Raw genomic sequence first — 18,882 nt, forward strand, 5'->3', positions numbered from 1 at the left:
GTATGGTTTAGGAACTCTTTTTGGACACCTTGCAAAATGTCCTATCTTATTACATGAAAAGCATTTAAGAGGCAATTTTCCTTCATACTTATCGGATCCTTAAGGTAATCTCCTTGCAATAAGAGATTCAATCTCCTCAATATATCTTTCTTCTTCTTCAAGTTGTCTCATCTCCTTCTCATATATGGACACCATTGTAAAAGTTTCTCTTGGATCATATTTCTTCTTCCCAGAAATGGTAGCTTTGAATGTAGATTTTGACTTAGGAAATGATTCACCAAATCCAATCAACTCAAAGGAGGCAAGCTTGCTAATCAACATGTTTCTAGTCACATTTGTCACCATCCAAATTTCCTCAATAGAAGCAACTTTGTGTTTGTAAGAAAGAGGCAAGGATCTCAATATTTTAGCTACAATCTATGATTCTTTCAACACTCCATAGGTACATCTGATATTCAACACAAGCTCATTCACTTTTCACATAAATAAGGTAATATTCTCATCTTTTCCCATTCTTGGCATTTCATACTTTTTCTTTAGGCTCTGCAACTTAGCAACTTTCACATGGTTGTCACCTTCATACAAAGTTTCTAGATTCTTCTAGATCTCGTGAGTAGCCTGCAAATCCATAACATTAGTCATCTCATTATCAGTCAGAGCAATAAATAATGCTTCCTTAGCTCTAATATTGTATTCAACTTTCTTTATCTCATCCAGAGTTGTAGGACCATTTGTAGGAACATTATACACATTCTTAGTAATCTTCCAGTAATCTTCACCAATGCATCTCAAGTGACACTTCATCCGGTTTTTCCAAAGATAGTAACTCATTCCACCAAATCTTGAACTATTCTTCTTGTAAGCATAGGTTGCCATCCCTGATCACCTCAAGTGGTCAAGCTTATTTCAAAGGATCTAGCTCTAATACTAATTGTTGGAAAAAATGTAGAAAAGTGAGAGGGTGGAGGTGAATCAGTTTTCTCAAAAACTTTACTGAACTCAAACACAATTTCTAATCTGATAATGAACAATGAAAGAACAAATCAACACTCCAATAACACCCATAACACCAAGATTTTTGATAGGGAAAACCTAATCAAGTGAAAAACCATGATGAAAACCTACCCACAATATGATGATACCCTATTAGAGGTATATGAAATATAACAATGGGGAATGCACATGCATTCAGGTACACTACCTAGAGCTCACTGCTCAAAACACATCACAAAGAGGGCTACAACCCTTGGGAAGACTCACTATCTTACCAAAACATTTGGAAGATCATGAATTGATAAAGTAGCATCTCCTCATGCCTAGTTACGGTTCCAATTAAGCACATGTCACATACTTTGATATTTTGGACTTCTTCACACCTCTTTTTTTATAGAATGATTAATAAATTATTCACAAACAAAGATACCTCTCTCACATTAGTATTAAATTTATTTATACAAATCATCAAACTATATTTCAAGGCTGGCTCAACACAGATCACAAATTACAAACATATAACCATGCATCCTACAATATTACATCTGGACCATGACAACATTGGCTTAGATATAATATGGACCTAAATCACCACCTCAAACATCAAACACCTCCAAGAATTATACCTTGAACATCTGCAACATGCTACAATCATCAGTTAGCCAGGAACATGAAGAACACCACCAGATCAACGAAAATCATTAATGAGAACAATGATCAATGTGGACTATCAACATGAATAGGAGAGAATTCCAAAACATCCACAAGCATCATGAATTACCACAACAACATCCGCACCAACACCACTTACTAGAATTTTTATCCCATTATACCGAACTTCAAGAACACTAACTAAACTGACTTTGAAACAGAAATATTCACTTCCAGACCTCCAAATCACAAACCATATAAATTGAGGACACACCTGAATGTCCCAAACAATTTGCCAAAGCTGCAAAATAGGATATTGCAATGTAGAGCAAAATCCAGAGCATTGATCAACGTTGAACAACTAAAAAATAAACGATAATACCAGATCTCATAACTTGATCAAATCACCATGGGAACCTCTAAAACATAAGCTGAATCAACTAGAGATACTTATCTCAAAACCCGTTAATCTGCAACAACTCATCTACAACACATTATCCAAACCAAATCACTTAATCTGACTACAACATTGAAATACATAGAGGAATATATTGAAATTAATGACAACACATCATTCCAACAATCTCCCCATACATCCAACACCTCTATAGTTTATTTTTTATTAATCTTTTCACTTATATTCTATTTTTGAGTTGTTAAAAATTATTATTTAAATTCCATGTGCTTTTTTGATATAATGAAGTGATGTCTTTACCCTTGTAGTATAATCAAGGTAATTAAAATAAAGAAAAAATATATTGAAATATATATTCCTATAAAAATTACTATTAGAACAATATTTATGTGATTTTTTTTTATCATGATATCTATGTTTGATTATGGAATTAGTTATGTAACATTTTGTGCATTCTTGGTTAACCTGTTTCAATCATTTTTCTAAAAAATATATGTAAATATACATCAATGATATGAGAATTGAAATCTATACATATTAGATATATAATTATATAATAAATACATAGCATCGAGTTAGAAATAGAAAATGTTATTATAGATGATTGCTAACATAAATTTTATATAGGGATGAAAAAATTGAATGACTAGAGTATATGAAATCGTACTTAGCTATATCTTTATAAGTGTTCATTAGTGAAACCATTCTAACAATATTCGTTATCATTCTTAATATAAATAATAGCTTTATTTGATTGGTATTTAATCATAAACTATATGGTATCCTTCAAGACATGATAAGAGAAAACAAAGTTCTTTTTAATGATTGAGAAATATTAGAATGATTATTAAAATACATGAACATTTACTTCTTTCTTCCCTTGACTAAGGAAAATAATTTTTATTTGAGGAAGTGTGAAATCTAGCTTTAACACTTGTAGTAGAAGCCTTAAATTTATCCTAACAAGATGGTTCATTGTGATTCTTTCAAGATATATAATATAATCATTCGTTGTTGAAAAAAATGTACTTTAGTCTTAATTATATTTCTAATAAATGTCTTATATTAATCTTATAATTATCATTGAATTTTTATAATAATATATTTAATTGCCTGACATTGACCTCCTATTGGAGATGAAACTGATTTCATTTCTATTATGTAGTTTACTGTAAAAGCAAAGGGAAAAAAAATTCTTTAGTTAGTGCAATGTTTTAAGAATATGTGAAATGTAAATGTTATTCTTATTATTCATTTAGTTGTTTCATAATTCTATTTTTTTTATTCTTAAAGAATTCTATTAGTACAAATTGTTCAAAAATTGGAAGAAAATTTTGATATTTGGTTGTTGTGTATTTGACTTACCTAATTGAAAAATATTAATGGAATATAATCTGAAGAAACATGGAGGTAAGTGGTAATTGAAGGAAACTAGAGACCAGTGTTTCATTTATTTGGCCATATCAAATTCTTAACAAGATTTAGTGGATTTGTCAAAGACGTGAAAATAAGTTTGGAAGGCACTTAGATTTATTTCTCTAGAAACATATAATACCAAAATATACTAAACCAACAAATATTTGATTTAAAAGTTTCACCAGGTAAGAAAATTGAGTATCATTTTAGCAAAATTAGGTATTTGACTCAACTTGTAGGTGTTAGAGCACCTATAGATAAAACTGATGTAAATATAGTCTTAGTCATAACTTGATAAATATTAAAGACATGTTGGGATCATTAAATCACATTTAAACTCGTGTTAGAGGGATTTCATATTAGTGAAAATGTGTCAATTTTTATAATGGCGGGGAATGCTTGAAAGAGTGGCGATGTAACCATTAGACTATTCACTATATAGATGATATTGAAAATAATTGAGGAGGAAAAAATAATTCTATATTATGTAGCAATATGGTAAGTCTAGTTAAGGATTTAGCTACTATAATTAAGTGGAAATGTTGAACTATTATATAATAACAAAATGCTAATAGATTTATATAGGCTTGATAGAAGAAATGTGAATGTTGTCCTAATTAATCAACTCCCTTCGAAATAATTTTGAATTTTCTATAATATGTAGTTTCATATTTTTAAAATTTTCATCTAGTTCTAGAAAATGATATAACTTAATTATCTTTTATAAATCTCATTAAATTTTGTCACTAAATTCACAAACTCTTTACAAAAATAATATTAGTAGGTACACAACTTTCAATTATGTATAATATATAGTTTCATATTTTTAAATTTTGATCTAATTCCTGAAAATAATATAACTTAACTATCTTTTATAAATCTCATTAAATTTTATCACTAAAGTCAGAAATTCTTTAAAAAATATATTTTAATTTTTTAATTATATGATCTTAAAAAAGGATTATTGTTCTTTTCAAAAGAGAGAAATATAATTGATACAAATGATTCAGATTCATTTTCATAAATAAAATATTTTAAATTTTAAAATATTTTCTATCTATTGTACACAAAAATAGATTGCTGTAGAACTGAATCTTCAATCCATAAAAAAAAATGAATTTAGAGAGAACTTAAAATAAAACTTTTATTTTTAACTAGGCAACAAAATAAAAGACCCCTAAAGGAAACGAGGCACCAAACAATCATATTCAATATGATTTTTATTGCACACGCAAACAATGCAGTCAGCAGATAAATTCAAGATTTTGGACGTCTTATAATTTGCACCATAATATATGATTTTGCTTTTTATACCCTCACAAGTCAGCAAATGAATGAGCTGGAGCCTCCGGTTTTAATTTTAAAAGCTGCAACTTTTTTGTGTTTCATAGATAAGGTCAAAGTGTTGTTTCATTAAAAAAGTCAATGCGAACGATCTTCCTCTTACATGGTATAATTTTAATGTGGAATGCTAATTTTAAATAAAAAAAGGTTCCTATGAGAAACTTGATCCCATGTGGTTAGGATGTACCACCGATAAAAATAATTATGATTTGAATAGAATGTATTCCATTATTCTTTATGGTGAATCTGTTTGACTTAAAAATTCATTAAAATTTCTTGAATGATAATTTCTCTTAAAGAAGATTGCTAAAGACATGTAAATTATCATCTATCCATCATTGATAGCCCATTCAAGTTTACATTGTCACTCTATATGTTTCTTGTTTTGATCTATTGGCTCTTTTGGTTTAGTATTCCACCTCTTGCCTAATAATTTTAATTTCCATTAACTATTACATTCATTTTTTTTTATCAAAAATGATTTAAATGGGAATTGCAATTGCTATTTTTATGTTTATGTATCTCCATGGTGTGTGTCTTTATTGATCTTCTCAATGATTTTAATAATTTTCTAGAGCAAAGAGATAATATAAATCCCATGCGGCTTTTGTTACTTGCACTTTTTTATTAAAATTATTTATTCACTTACTATTCCCATTTAACTATCACAAATGTCTTTTCTGTATTTTTATGATTACCTACCAACAACACTTTTACTTTTCATACTACTAATATATGTTGTCGCATATATATTTTTATTTCTCATGAAGTGTCTAAGTTGCTAATACATATTGAAATATATCTTCTTGAATACGTTGGAAAGATAGTGTATCATTGATTCATATCCCATCTCTCATGTTATCAACAATATAGTTTTCAAATGTTAGAAGTTAATAACACATAGCATGTATTAGCTTAGAAGAAACAAGAGATCTTAAAACATTGGTTATATGTAGAATAAAGATTCACTAATTAATAACATAATGCCAATAGGCACACTATTGAGATTCTCTAGACAAATAGAGATATATAAAAAAGAAATATATTTTGTGTTTTTTCTAAAAAAGGTCAAATTCAATCAATAGATAAAACCTAAAACCCTTCATCCAATAGTAATTCGCTTGATTAGAAAATAAGCTATATATACATTGCTTATAGTAGAAAATATATATACAACACATACTACAACTCAAACAAGATACTTCCTCTCTAACACAATTCTCTAATATAAAAGGTGTCAAACTATATGTCAATCTAAGTCATGTCGCTAATATGCTTTCTAATTAACCATGTCATCATTGATCAAACTAATTTGTCATTGCAATGTTGAAATTTTTCAGTCAACTACTACTATTTTAAGCTTATCTTTGTTATTTAAGATGTTGAAGACAAACGAAATTATTTTTACAAAAGTAGAAACCCCAAGAAACTATGGTTTGTAAACTATGAGGTCCACATAAAATATCAATATTTATGCAATGTAGAAATTCTAGCAATGAAACCATATTCAATCATATTTTTGTTTGCTAAATTAAGGACAAAAACTTGATTTTGTTATTGATCCCTAACAAACAATTTATTTATACCACAACTATAATGTAATAGTTACATCAACATTCCTGCCCTTATTGCAGTGTTCTTGTAAATAAACCATTGAAATCTCAAGTTTCACCTAGCCAAGGTAAAGCCCCCTTAAAGATCGTATCACAAAATTTTCTTATTATGATTAAAACATACCGATGTTAATTTCAACCAATGCTAAACTCATACACTTAAAAACCTTGTACATCCAAAGTTAAAACACATCCTTATAATGAAATCCATGTAACTCCTCATAAACCCAAATAAATAAAATAGCCTCTTCTTTAAAAGACTGTACCTATTTATTTCAAAGTATTACCTATAGATTCTAATATTTTATCTTGGTAAAACACAAATTTCCTTCACAATTTTTTTTATCAGATAAATACACAAAGAAATGTGTCTCGCTATTCACCATAGCATAAAAAATGAAAGGAATGACTATAAATAATTTATGAGGGACTTACACATTACTAACACTTGAATATTATGAATTCAGGTGTCATTGTAGCCAATTTGTCTTTCACCATATTATTTGTGGTTTCAAATTTTAAAATGTGATAAAAAATGTACATGACCTCCTTGAATTTTGATAAATTGAACACTATGTCTCACATCCACTACCACACCTAGATTGTCTTACCACACATTGGCTACATACATTGATATGGACTTTGTCAAATAATGCTATCCTCCACAGTAACAAATGATTTAGGTCACACCTGTTGCCTTTGCACAATGGTTACAAATGATTATACAACTAGATTGCTCAAGCACATGACCTACATAATGAAGGAAGCATAGAATTATATATAAGTAATGAAGGTTTAGAGTATCTAAAATATCCATCTAGCTCACACATGTGAAGTGACCCTTCCATAAATAACCATTTTTACAAGGAAACAAATATAGGACAATACCACTAACCAAAAAAATATCATCAATCACAACAATTAAAGATAAATAATAGCTAAGCTTAATCATAACATTTAACATTTTGAAATCATTTAATTCCTTCATGCCAAGGAGAGTCATTAATATCATCTATCCAAGACCACATTTGGGAAGCCATGTCAGCATCAAACCCTTCATCTAAATTTGAATTTGAAAAATGGTGGACCCTTTTTACCCCCTTTGTTTAAAATTCATTTTGATCATCATTGTATGTTTTATTAACAAAAGAAATAGGGTCCATAAGATAATGTTTTTGATAAGATAAACGGGTTTTACATGGACCCAAAACCAAAATTTTTACAACAGTCGACCATCAACGAAACAAACATGAAACAACATCAAAACAAGGGAGCAACCCCGAGAAGACACAAAAACAAGGAAAACGCAAACAAACAAGAAAAACAAAAGAGAAAGCTCTCAGTTAATGGAGAGCACTAGGTCCTTGTTCTTTTAAATGGAAATCCTATTAATTTCCTCCATCTCCTCCATAATAAATCTAGAGGTACCCTTGATGCTACTTCTGCTTCTACTTCTGGAACAAGGTCCAGTGGTTTTGTCGTCTCTAGCAGCCATATCATCTCCTCCAAGATCTTTAACCAGATTGCTGTGGTAGGATTTATAATTAGCAACAATGGCATTAATATTTTCAAGCCCCTCAATACTGTTGTTCATGGCTTCTTTACTTATATCAACCAGATTCTAGAGATTTTTCTTAATCTCAGTCATGGATTGCTCCAACTTATCAATCTTTTGTTCGTGGTTTCATTTCATCACCTCAATGTCCTGGGAGAGTTTTTGTGTGATAATCATGAGTTTCTCAGGTTTGTTGGACCTAGGGGAAGCAGTGAAGATATAAATTCTCTTTAACCCCCATTTTGAGGGTATTGATTTCATGCTCAACCCACTTCGAGTAGCTCTCCTGGCTTCTAGTAGCTTCCATAACCAGATTCATTAGGTCACCAGTCCTCTGATTCCCACTATTCTCTTCATTGGCTATGGTCCCCTGTTTTTCTTTCTGGACATTGGTAGGAATGCCCAACTTAATCTCCTGGTCCGTAATATTCAGGCTATGGTCCTTAGGTGCCAACTTTCTCTTTTTGGAGGGGGGCTCGGCCTTGAAGATTAATTTTTTGGTGGTTTTGTATTTGCTAGCCACCCATATGGGACGATTATTACTGCCAAACTTCCCAAAGGGTAGCCATCATTTCCCCTTCATTCATAGGTTCATATTCTAGGTCATCAACAATGACCCCACTTTCTTCCAGGTCCATTTTCGAGTCAGAGACATCCTAGATATCTGTCTGCAAGCCAGTCTCAACAAGATGAGGCATAATTTTGAGGGATTTAGCATGCTCCATGATAAGGACAATAAGTACCTCATGGAGAACAGGGTTGTTAGGGTTCTCCAAATTCTTTTCCAGACTATTTTTAAGGGAGGAGGCCAAATAGAAGGGAACAAAGATAATTTTACCATGCCTAAAATGATTTAAGATAGTGAAATGGTAGGAAAAGATGTTGGCATACCTTCCATCGCGAGTTATATATCTCATTATAAACTCAGCCATGTCAGCCTAGGCGACCATGAGATCTTTTCTATTGTAACTGCCATCGGCCATCTTGGTGACTCTGGAGCACTCCATGTCCTTGTCAAAGAAGCTTGACAAGTCCTCTCCCCAATTTTCCTATCGCTATAGAATTTTCTGCCAGTTGTAGCCAAACTAGTGACTGTCGCCACCAAAGTTTCATCAATTTGCTAATCAGCGCCATAAGCCCTGAGACTCCCATTTTTCCATCCATTAACAAAGGCCTCCATAAACAAAGGAGAGGGGGCATGAAGACAGTCAAAGTAGGGGATGAGACCTCCATCATCGACTTCTTTTATATTTCTTTGTTCTTCTTCCATTTCTCGCAAGTAGAATGCTCCTATCTATTTTTATCCCCTCTCATTATGCTCTGGGTCACCGAACAAATGGGGCACACTAAGGAAGGCACCCACCAATCACAGAGAATGGCCCACATCCACAAAGTATCCAAAAAGTAGCAAAACCACACAATGAGGTAGCAAAACTAGTGCCGGAAGAGGTTTCTAGATCTTTGGTTAGGGAAAACCAAAAAGAGTCATTTCCCCATCAACTCAATAAAGTTATGATGAAAGATAATTGATTGACATAATGATCATTACATCCCAGATCACGCAGATTTTTAGGGAAAGCATCCCTACTACTCCACCAATTGGTTACCATGTATCCCAGTGCCAAATTAGCTAGTAGATCTACCACCTTATTGCCTTCCTGGTATATGTGCGAGATTTTAAAATCTGCCAACTCATTAATTATATTTCAGCAATCCTTGATTAGGCTAGCAATCATCCAACTAGGTTCTATACACCCACTCAAACAACTGACAGTGTTTAGCGAGTCAGACTCCAGCCAGACTTTAGTAAAGCCTTCTTTTTTGGCCATGTGTAACCCACTGTGGGCAGCATTGGCTTCCGCATAGTGTTTGGTCCATAAGATAATGTTGATTCATCTCTAGAGAGAGAATTCCTTTAAGGTTGGTAGAACACTAAGAAAACATAAGGAAGGTCCAATCAGCGTACGTAAGGCCATGATTGGCCAAATTGTCTGCCACCCTATTTCCTTCCTAAAAGACTTGATGAACTTTAGATTGAGGGAAGCTCTGGCTTAATTATTTAATGTATTTCATAATATTTTTAATTTCCTAGTGGCAATTCAATTTATTTCTTAAGCTATCCACAATGAATTTGGAATCCCCTTCAATTATAATTTTTTAATAATTCTTCTCTTTAAGTCTTTTGCCACCTTGCCAAGCAACAAAATTTTTTGCCCAATTATTGGAACCCCTACCACACAATATCCCTTAATAAGAGCTCCCTTACTATCTATAAGAACACCCCCGACACAAGAGGTCCCCAGATATACTCTAGAAAAACCATCAAAGTTTCATTCTACCCACCCTTCCTATGGAGGGGACCATTTGCAATCCTTTCTTAGGGTCAACATACTCTAGTTAATCTTTATCATATTATCATTGGTCCCCCAAATCTATTTAACTTTAAGATCTTGAAAACTAAGCATACTTTTTAGTAGCTTGCAGGAAGTAGCATTCACATTTTCCTTCATTTGTTGTTTGATAACCGAGAATAATGTATTATTGTTCCTAGCCAGTTACTTGAAGCTTTGGTTGTTGTGATCTTTACAAATATTTTAAACCATAAAGGGAGGAATTGGAGACAAAAAATTGTGGATAATTAGGTGATTGAAAGGGAAATGACCCAAATGCTCCATTAGACCTCTTATATGCTCAGGAAGGAGCCAAGAGATCAATAAACTAGTAAAAACCTAGACCATACATCTCTAGCATATTGACAATTTAAGAAAAATATGCGTAGTGTTCTTCAATTCCTTGTAGAAAAGAAAGCACCTATTAGCAAATGAAAATTCCCTTTTTGTCTAGATTATCTATGGTTAAAATATTATTGTGAGCAGTGACCCATAAGAAGTAATTAATTTAGGGGATAAGGCTATTCACCCAAATACCATTCTAATTAAAATTATCACTCACCAAGTCCTTCATGGCATCCTCCCTATTTATAGAAAAGAAGGAACAAACCGCAAGATAAGACTATAGTAAGGTAGCCTCATGTTCTAATTTCTTAAGATCGAAGTCAAGAATACCATTGATATCTCCTAGCCGATTCCTAAAATTGTTCCATCTCTAATGGTTTCTTTTCCAACAAAGGTAATTATGTAGTTCAAGGTGATATTTTTATGAATTAGGAAATCAATAATCAGATTGAAATAGTAAGTAGTAGATAGGTTCACTTCCTTAAACCGTAAATCCTCCAGAAATCTAGTATTTCTTCCATCTCAACAATTATTTTACCCCCCTTTTTTATACATTTCTTATTTTCAATATATTATTCCAAATATAAGATCATAAAGGTAAGCCAGTGTCATAAAACATATTATCACAAGGGGCACTACTTAGGTATTTGACACAAATAATTTTGACCGAATCCTTATCCCCTTTTATAATCTACTCTCCAATTTTGGATAAAGGAGCCTAGTTAAAAGGTCTAATTTTCTTGATCCCTAGACCACCAAATAATTTACTCTTGTAGACTCTATCCCATGCCACCAAGGTATGCATGAATTTTCTATAGTTCGAGTCTACAGAAACCTTCTCTATCTTTTTTTAATTTTAGCAACAACACCACCAAAATTTTTGAATAAAGAGATATAATAAACTGGGATATTTACAGAGAAGATTTAACAAATTGAACTTTGCCTACTAGGCTTAATTATTTTCTTTTCCACACCATAAGCTTTTTTTAATATCTCTCAATTAAATTATTCTAGAAGTTATTAGTAGGAAATTTTGAAATAAAAAAAAGGCCCAAGTTAGAGTGTTGGAAAGAAGAAATGCTACATCGAAGAATCATGGTGGCGTTTACTTGTAAGGAGGGCGGGATATTGAAGAAATATATTCTTCTTTTGTTATAATTGATATGCTATCAAGATAGCTGAGCATAATTATTCATGATCTCCTACCATCCTTTACCTTCTAAAACATAAGCCTCATCAAAGATAACAGTTTCATCTGCAAACTACTCATGGGTAATAGGAGGAAAATGGGAGATATTTTTAACACCCTTGAGCCAATTTTGATCTCTATATCTCTAAATGTTTCTTCCCAAATATTTAACATCAATAATAAAAATGTAAGGTGAAAGGGGTCCACCTTGTCGAATCTCTTTACCATAAGAGAAATAGCCTTTTCTAAAGCCATTAACCAACACTAAGCACATAAGAGTGGTAACACACTCATTAATCATCCTAAAAAATCTACCTTTAAAGCCAAACTTTTTTAGGACCTCAAAGATGAAATTTCAGGATACACTATCATAAGCTTTGGAATATCAAGTTTAAGGGTCATGTCAACCTTCTTGCTATATTTGATAGAATGGGCCATTGCACGAGTAGTTATAACAACATCCAAGATATATTTTTCTTTAAGAAAACCTCTCTAGTTATCAAAAATTATGTTATGCAAAATATATTTAAGCCTATTAACCAAGATCTTAGACACGATTTTTTAATGTGTGTTACAAACTTTGATAGCCATGAAATATTTAAAAGAAACATTATCATACTTGAGGATTAAAGTAATAAAAATAAAATTAACCTATTTACTTGGACTTTTCCAATTCTTAATAAGTCTCTTGGTGCATTGTATATATCCATCCCAAGCACATCCCAAAATTCTTGAAGAAAAGGAGGTGGGAAACCATCTGGACAAAGGGCTTTATAGGCTTTGAATGAAAAAACTACCTCCTTAACTTCTCGAAGGGAAAATTTTGAAGTCAACCATTCTAGGTCAAGAGTGGAAATCACCTCAGGGATAACATCCAACATACCCCAAGAATCCCTGGGACAATTGTGACCATTACTTTGCAAATCAAGAAAAAAGGAAACAACCATCTTTGCTACTTGACATCATCCTCTATATGAGTGTTGTCCTCCTTTTGAAGACTTCTTATCTTATTTCTACTTCTATGCTTCATAGCAGAATAATGAAAAAAATTGGTATTTCTATCACCCTCAATAAGCCATTGCGCAAAGAATTTTGTTTCCAAAAGACTTCTTGTGTATTCAGTTTGACCCATTGATCTCTAAGGGATTTATCCTCCATACTATATTCCAAATCAATCTAGACTAACTCAAATTTATCCTGAAGTGATTTTATTTTTTAGGCAATAGATTTCTTTTGATCAAAGATGTTACTAAAGGAAAATTTATTCCATACTTTCACAATATCTAATATTATTTTTTAACTTCTACATCATACAAAACATTAAAGTCCCATCAATAGGAGTATTCCACCACTAAACCACTAAATTTCTAAGTTTTAGGTGTTGAGTCTGCACAATCTCATATCTGAAAGGCAATTGACCTTTCTTTAAACCATCCTCCCAAAAGAGAATAATAGGATTGTAGTCAGACCTCATTTTCGGAAGGGCTTTTAGAGAAAGAGGATCCACATTATCCCAATAGAAAGAAACAAGAAACCTCTCTAATATTACTATGATTAAATTATTACCTTGCTTCCTATCAGACTAGGTAAATTGAGAACCTTGTAAACCAAGTCAGTGATTAAGCTGGCCAAGTTACTCATTCTTTCACAAGAGTCATTAGAACCTTTGATTTTCTCTAAAGGGTATAGAGGTGAATTAAAATCTCCACCAAACATTCAAAGATCAATCAGACCACTCAGAATAAGGGAATCCAAGGAAGTCCAAAGAGCAGCCCTAGGAGATCTAACATTTGGAGCATATATATTTTTAAGATTCCACCTTTGTCTCGTCTCCAAATTTTGCATCTTCAATGTTACAAAAAACAAATATCTAAAATTATGTTGAATAAGTGTGATACTTAGCTATGGTATATGTAGTAGGATTCTTAGGGTTCTTCTAGCTAGATAGTTCATTGTGCTTACATTTGAAGATAACTAATGTTACTTCTCTTTTGGCGAATAAAGTGTTATTTCCTCTTCAATAATAATGTTACAAAAAAAATTTACTAAATAAATTCTTGTGATAATTCTCCAAAATTTTGTTGATGGTTTAATAAGTTACACAACTTTGGCCGATTAGAAAGGGAATAAATTCTATAAGTTCCTATTATGCACCCTATTATAGTACTAGAAAAAAATATTTTTCTTAGTGAATACAAAAAATATAGAAATTATAAAGCAGGAATAAGATGCGGGAAGAGGGAAGTGTCACTAGAGCTAGGGTTTTTCAGGAGTAGTCGATGGTAGAGAAGATGCAACAGAGGAAGGAGATGATGGAGATGGAGAGATGGTCGATCCTGGTGGGCTTGGGGTCTTGGTGGAGGTCAACCTTTTTGCTAGTGTTGTGGACGCTTTGGTTTTTTCTCTAGGCGTTGGGAGGGATGTGTCCCGACTCTGCTCCCCATTTCCTTATTTGGCTGATAGCAGAATATTTTTCCCATCGGTGCTTTCCATTATGGGCATTGTGGGCACAATTGAGAGTGTGGATGGTGTTGGGGCTCTTTTCCCTTACCCCAATGCTACTCTTCCTTTTTCTGTTGGAAATAGAGGCCATTGGAGATGCAGGTGGTTGGATCTGTATTTGGGTCAAGCTTTGTCCTAGATCTGGTTGGCACATGAGGAGGAGATCCTTTTGCTGGTTGTATTGCTTCACAAGAAAGTTTTGGTGGTGGCTACAGTGGCTTTGTCCATAGTCTGTGCTCTCTTGGTTGTGCCTTGGTGTGAGGGGGATGTTTGGGATCTGGGTGGAAGTTTAGTTTTTTGGGAGTCCTTTCTCCCCACGGGTTGTGTTTTGGCCTTTGGGGATGATCTGGTGTGGCTGGAAAACTCTATCTTGGAGGTCCCTACATCTTTTTGGTGTGATATTTCTGAGTTTTCTCTTGCAGATTGTGAGTGCTTTTATGGATCTATTCTTTTCAGGAGATTCTCTATTGTTTCATTGGTTGTCTTTCTTCCTTTTATCTTTGTCTATCTTATTGAGGTGGACCACTCTTCTATAGAGGGGAAGAGCTTTGGGCAGAGTTTGGTGGGATGGCTCCTGATGGGGGTATTGGATACCTTTCTATTTGATGTTGCATGTGCTCTTGTGATTGTCTCTTTGCTGATGGGTTTCTTTCCCTCTTCTCCTTTAGAGGTGGATACTTTGGTGAAACTTATTGGCATAGAGTCCTTCTGGTACTAGCCTCTATTTATGTTCAAGGTTTTGGGAGTCTTTTCAAAACCCTTCTTTCCAGCTAAGCATGATGTGAATATTTATTGGTTGCTGGTCTTTGTTTTGGGGTTGTCTACTTTGTTTTCCCTATGTTTGGTCTCTTTCCTTCTAGGTCCTATTGAGGTGGAGAGGTGTCATGTTGGAAGGCGAGTGCTGATCAGATGTTGGGTGGTGATGGGTGCCCTCCTACTGGTTATGGGAGGCACTTTAAAACCCACTGTGAAGGTTCGAGAAGGCTTTCAAAATCCCCCTCTTGGCTATTCTTTTTTATTTATTTTATTGATGTGTGGTTCAGGTTGGGAGCCTTGTAAAACCCACAAGCAGGCTGGATGCTAGTAGTTTTCAAGGGCCCAGCCTGACCACTTGCTCTTTTGGTTTTTTATTAAGGATAGGTTTTGTTTTTTGCAACCTGAGATCTATATTGCAGGTTAAAGGAGCCTGGGAAAACCCTTCTCTCCTGGTTTTGGGGGCCAATTCAAAACCCAGGTTGTTGGTTAGGGGAGCCGTTCAAAATCCTCTAAGTCTTGAGCCTAAATGTATGGCTACCTGTTCTAGTCTACTGTCTTTGAAATTTATGGGTGCTTGGTAAACCCATGTTGTCAGTCAAAGGTTAAGGAAGCTTTAGTAAAACCCTTATGTTTGTTCTAGAGGCTAGTCTTTTTTAGTCTCGACTGTGGTTGGGTTGTTGGTTTTCTGATGATTAATCCTCTATGTAGCATTATTTTTTTGGGTTCCAGATCCTAGTAAAATCTGAGGGTTTTGTGTCCCTTCAAAACCTGTTGTATGGGGTTTTAGGTCCCCTCTAAATTTGTTTATCCTTAATCAAAAACAAATATAGAAATTATTTTATGTAAATTTTGAGAAAATTCTTGAACTTTTTTTTTGTTGTTAGTGAGTGGCTAGTACTATTTGTGGAAGAAACTAGAAATTTTTTAAATGTTGTGGCTCAAGAAGTGACTTACCAAAGTAAAAAAGAAATAGGAAAAAAATATTTGTGAAATATTATCAGGGTAAATAGGAGAGTGTCACTAGTACAATTTGTCTAAAAGAGTAGGAGAAAAGAATTTGTGAAATATTATCATTATGAAATTGCAAATACTTGAAATATAATCAATATAAGTTTAAGCATAATAACCAAAATCTATAATTAATTTGCGTATATCAAATTCTCCACCGCATTTAACAAACTTGTACAAAAGATGAAAAGAAATATGGCAAGCCAATGAAATGTAATGTGAAAGTGCTACTCACCCATCCATAAAAATAGAATAAAATAAAATATTACTTTCTATTAATATTTCAACTAAAACAAACTTTTGTAATTAAAGAATATAAATTTAATTGGAATTTAGAGAGAAAAAATAAGGATAAACTTATATAATAAAGAAGAAGAAAAGACCCCAAAAGGAAAAAAAGGGACCAAACAATCATATTTTATATTATTTTTTATTGCACACGTGAACCAATCACTTCTTAATACAGCATTCCAAATATTTATTTAGGATATGTAATGCGACATATTTTGGAGGCAAGTGCAAGAAGAGATAAATACATTCGATCTTACTTCTTGAATTTATTTATTTTAGACGCCACCAAGTTAAGCAGCTGTTATAATGATCACCAATCGCCAAGGCAATATACAGCGCCAGCTTTCCAATGAGAGGGTATACCAATTCCAGGATAAACCGATTCTTCCCCTGAAAGTTGGAGGCAAACACCAATATCGCCGCCCTTGGGAGGTGACATTACGATGTCCCACACAGCCCCATAACTCCTCCTCATTGGTTTCCAATCAGTAGTTCCACCCTGCCATTACATCTTCACATTTCAGCAATAAAAATGCAATATATTATAAAATTAAGATGAATTTGCACCGTAATGGATGATTTTGTTTTATATACCTGAGAAAGTTCAACAGCCACTAAATCTCTTTCGCCTGCTTGGTACAACATGACCATAGATAGATAATAGGGGTAAATGCTGCTCTTATTAATCTTGAAGTACATCTTGTGTACTGAATAGTTGCAAGGCACTCTGACATATTGTAGTCAGCATCGGCATTAGCATTTAGTAATAGTTGAGAATATAACAAGTAGTGTAATATTAAAATCTCGAGTCTTACCGTTTGTGCTCAATGTCAACAACACCCAAAGCCTTCAGTTGCTTATCTTTACCCTGCTTGGCCATAGTCTTGAAAGCATGAGGACTCATAATGAAATCAGTTCGATTGCCTTCTTCATGATCTGTGACCACTACTGTTACTCCACTGTCTCCGCAGAGGTACTTATTTTTGCATCTCACCTATTTAGAAAGCAACATCATTTAGTACTTCAGTGTATTGCATTAACGAACAGAACGCGTATTAAAAAATATAATGATAGTTTATGAGCACTAATTATAGGAAAAAATAACCTGATAGCAAGCACCACATCCAACCCCATTTCTGTATAATGATTGACTTGCTGCGGCAACATTTCCACCCATGACGTCTCTACCATAGTCACCATATCCACAAGCGCCACCTACATATTCATATTTAGCTTTATTATCTTTCATTTCTTTCATAAGACAGCAAAAATTAAACCATAACGCAAACACGTAGTGTTATTATATATTACTTGAGGTTCCTAAGCCATCTGGAGTTCCATAATAAGCTGCCCGTGATTGTATGAACTGGGAAGTGGGGTGACCAACGCTCAAAACTACTTCCAGCCATATTTGGAGCAGGGCAACTAATATTCCTGAGTGATGATAAGCCATTCGTACAAGCAGGGATAAGAAATTGAATTCAACTGTAACTACGAGAGAGTGGAATGAGATTACTGGACTACGAGAGAGTGGAATGAGATCGAGTGATGTTTGTAAATTGTATTTATTGACAAATGAGGACGAGCTCGAGCCTCCGGTTTTAATAAAAGAAACTGCAACTGCTTTTAATCACCACCTACTACGATTAGAATTTGACCATTTTTGTATACGTGGAACAGTTTCACCCAGATTACATATCCAGATTCGATATACAGTATGCTGCTTCTCCTCTGTTTTGTGTAAAAAAAGCTGTCTTCGTTTAGCTGATCTTCCCGATTAAACTAATCCTCGCATCGCATCGCCTCTGAGCGGGATAAACCTAAAAAAGAATTCAACTTATTTATGTCATTGAATATTAAAAGGGTTGCGTCCTCGTTATGAGTTGCTACCCTATTTATATTTATGTTTATTTACCATGTCCTCCCTGGTTTACAAGATTCGGCCAGAGTAATGTATATTCGTAACCAATTATTTGTAATGATTGTTATTGTTTATATATGGAATTATATTATTATTTTTTGCTCGTTTACTTATCATAACACTGCAATTATATATATATATATATATACTTAATTAATTAATTAATTTTTTTTAAACTACTTGTATCATATTTGATATTTGAAAAAATATAGACAAAATGAAATTACAAATATATTTTTAGGTTTTAATAAAATGTATAAAAGCTATTACAAGGCTTTGTTTAAGAAATGTAGTAATTATTTATTTATTTAGTCTTTTTAAACTACATTGAAAGTTTTATGAACTGAAGCTATTAAATAACATGAGTTTTAACATTTCTCCTTAGATAATCGATCTTCATTGATTGACACACACTATTGGATTTTGTATGGTTTAATTATTAAGTTGGAGAGCTAAATATAAACAGCTACATGTTCTCTATATCAATTGAATT

General features: G+C 33.2%; 1 protein-coding gene across 1 annotated transcript; it reads right to left on the reverse strand.

Annotated features, from left to right (window-relative positions):
* Window positions 1-16,626: 16,626 nt before the first annotated feature.
* LOC131040543 (expansin-like B1) lies at window positions 16,627-17,977 on the reverse strand. Its single transcript, XM_057973490.2, has 5 exons — window positions 17,780-17,977; window positions 17,574-17,683; window positions 17,284-17,462; window positions 17,063-17,195; window positions 16,627-16,967 (listed from the first exon to the last, which is right to left on the reverse strand). The coding sequence occupies exons 1-5, from the start codon at window positions 17,919-17,921 to the stop codon at window positions 16,779-16,781; spliced, it is 753 nt and encodes a 250-aa protein (XP_057829473.2). The 5' UTR covers window positions 17,922-17,977; the 3' UTR covers window positions 16,627-16,778.
* Between the last annotated feature and the right edge of the window lie 905 nt (window positions 17,978-18,882).

This window comes from Cryptomeria japonica, chromosome 1 (genome assembly GCF_030272615.1).
Source record: "Cryptomeria japonica chromosome 1, Sugi_1.0, whole genome shotgun sequence".
In the NCBI taxonomy this organism is placed as follows: Eukaryota; Viridiplantae; Streptophyta; class Pinopsida; order Cupressales; family Cupressaceae; genus Cryptomeria; species Cryptomeria japonica.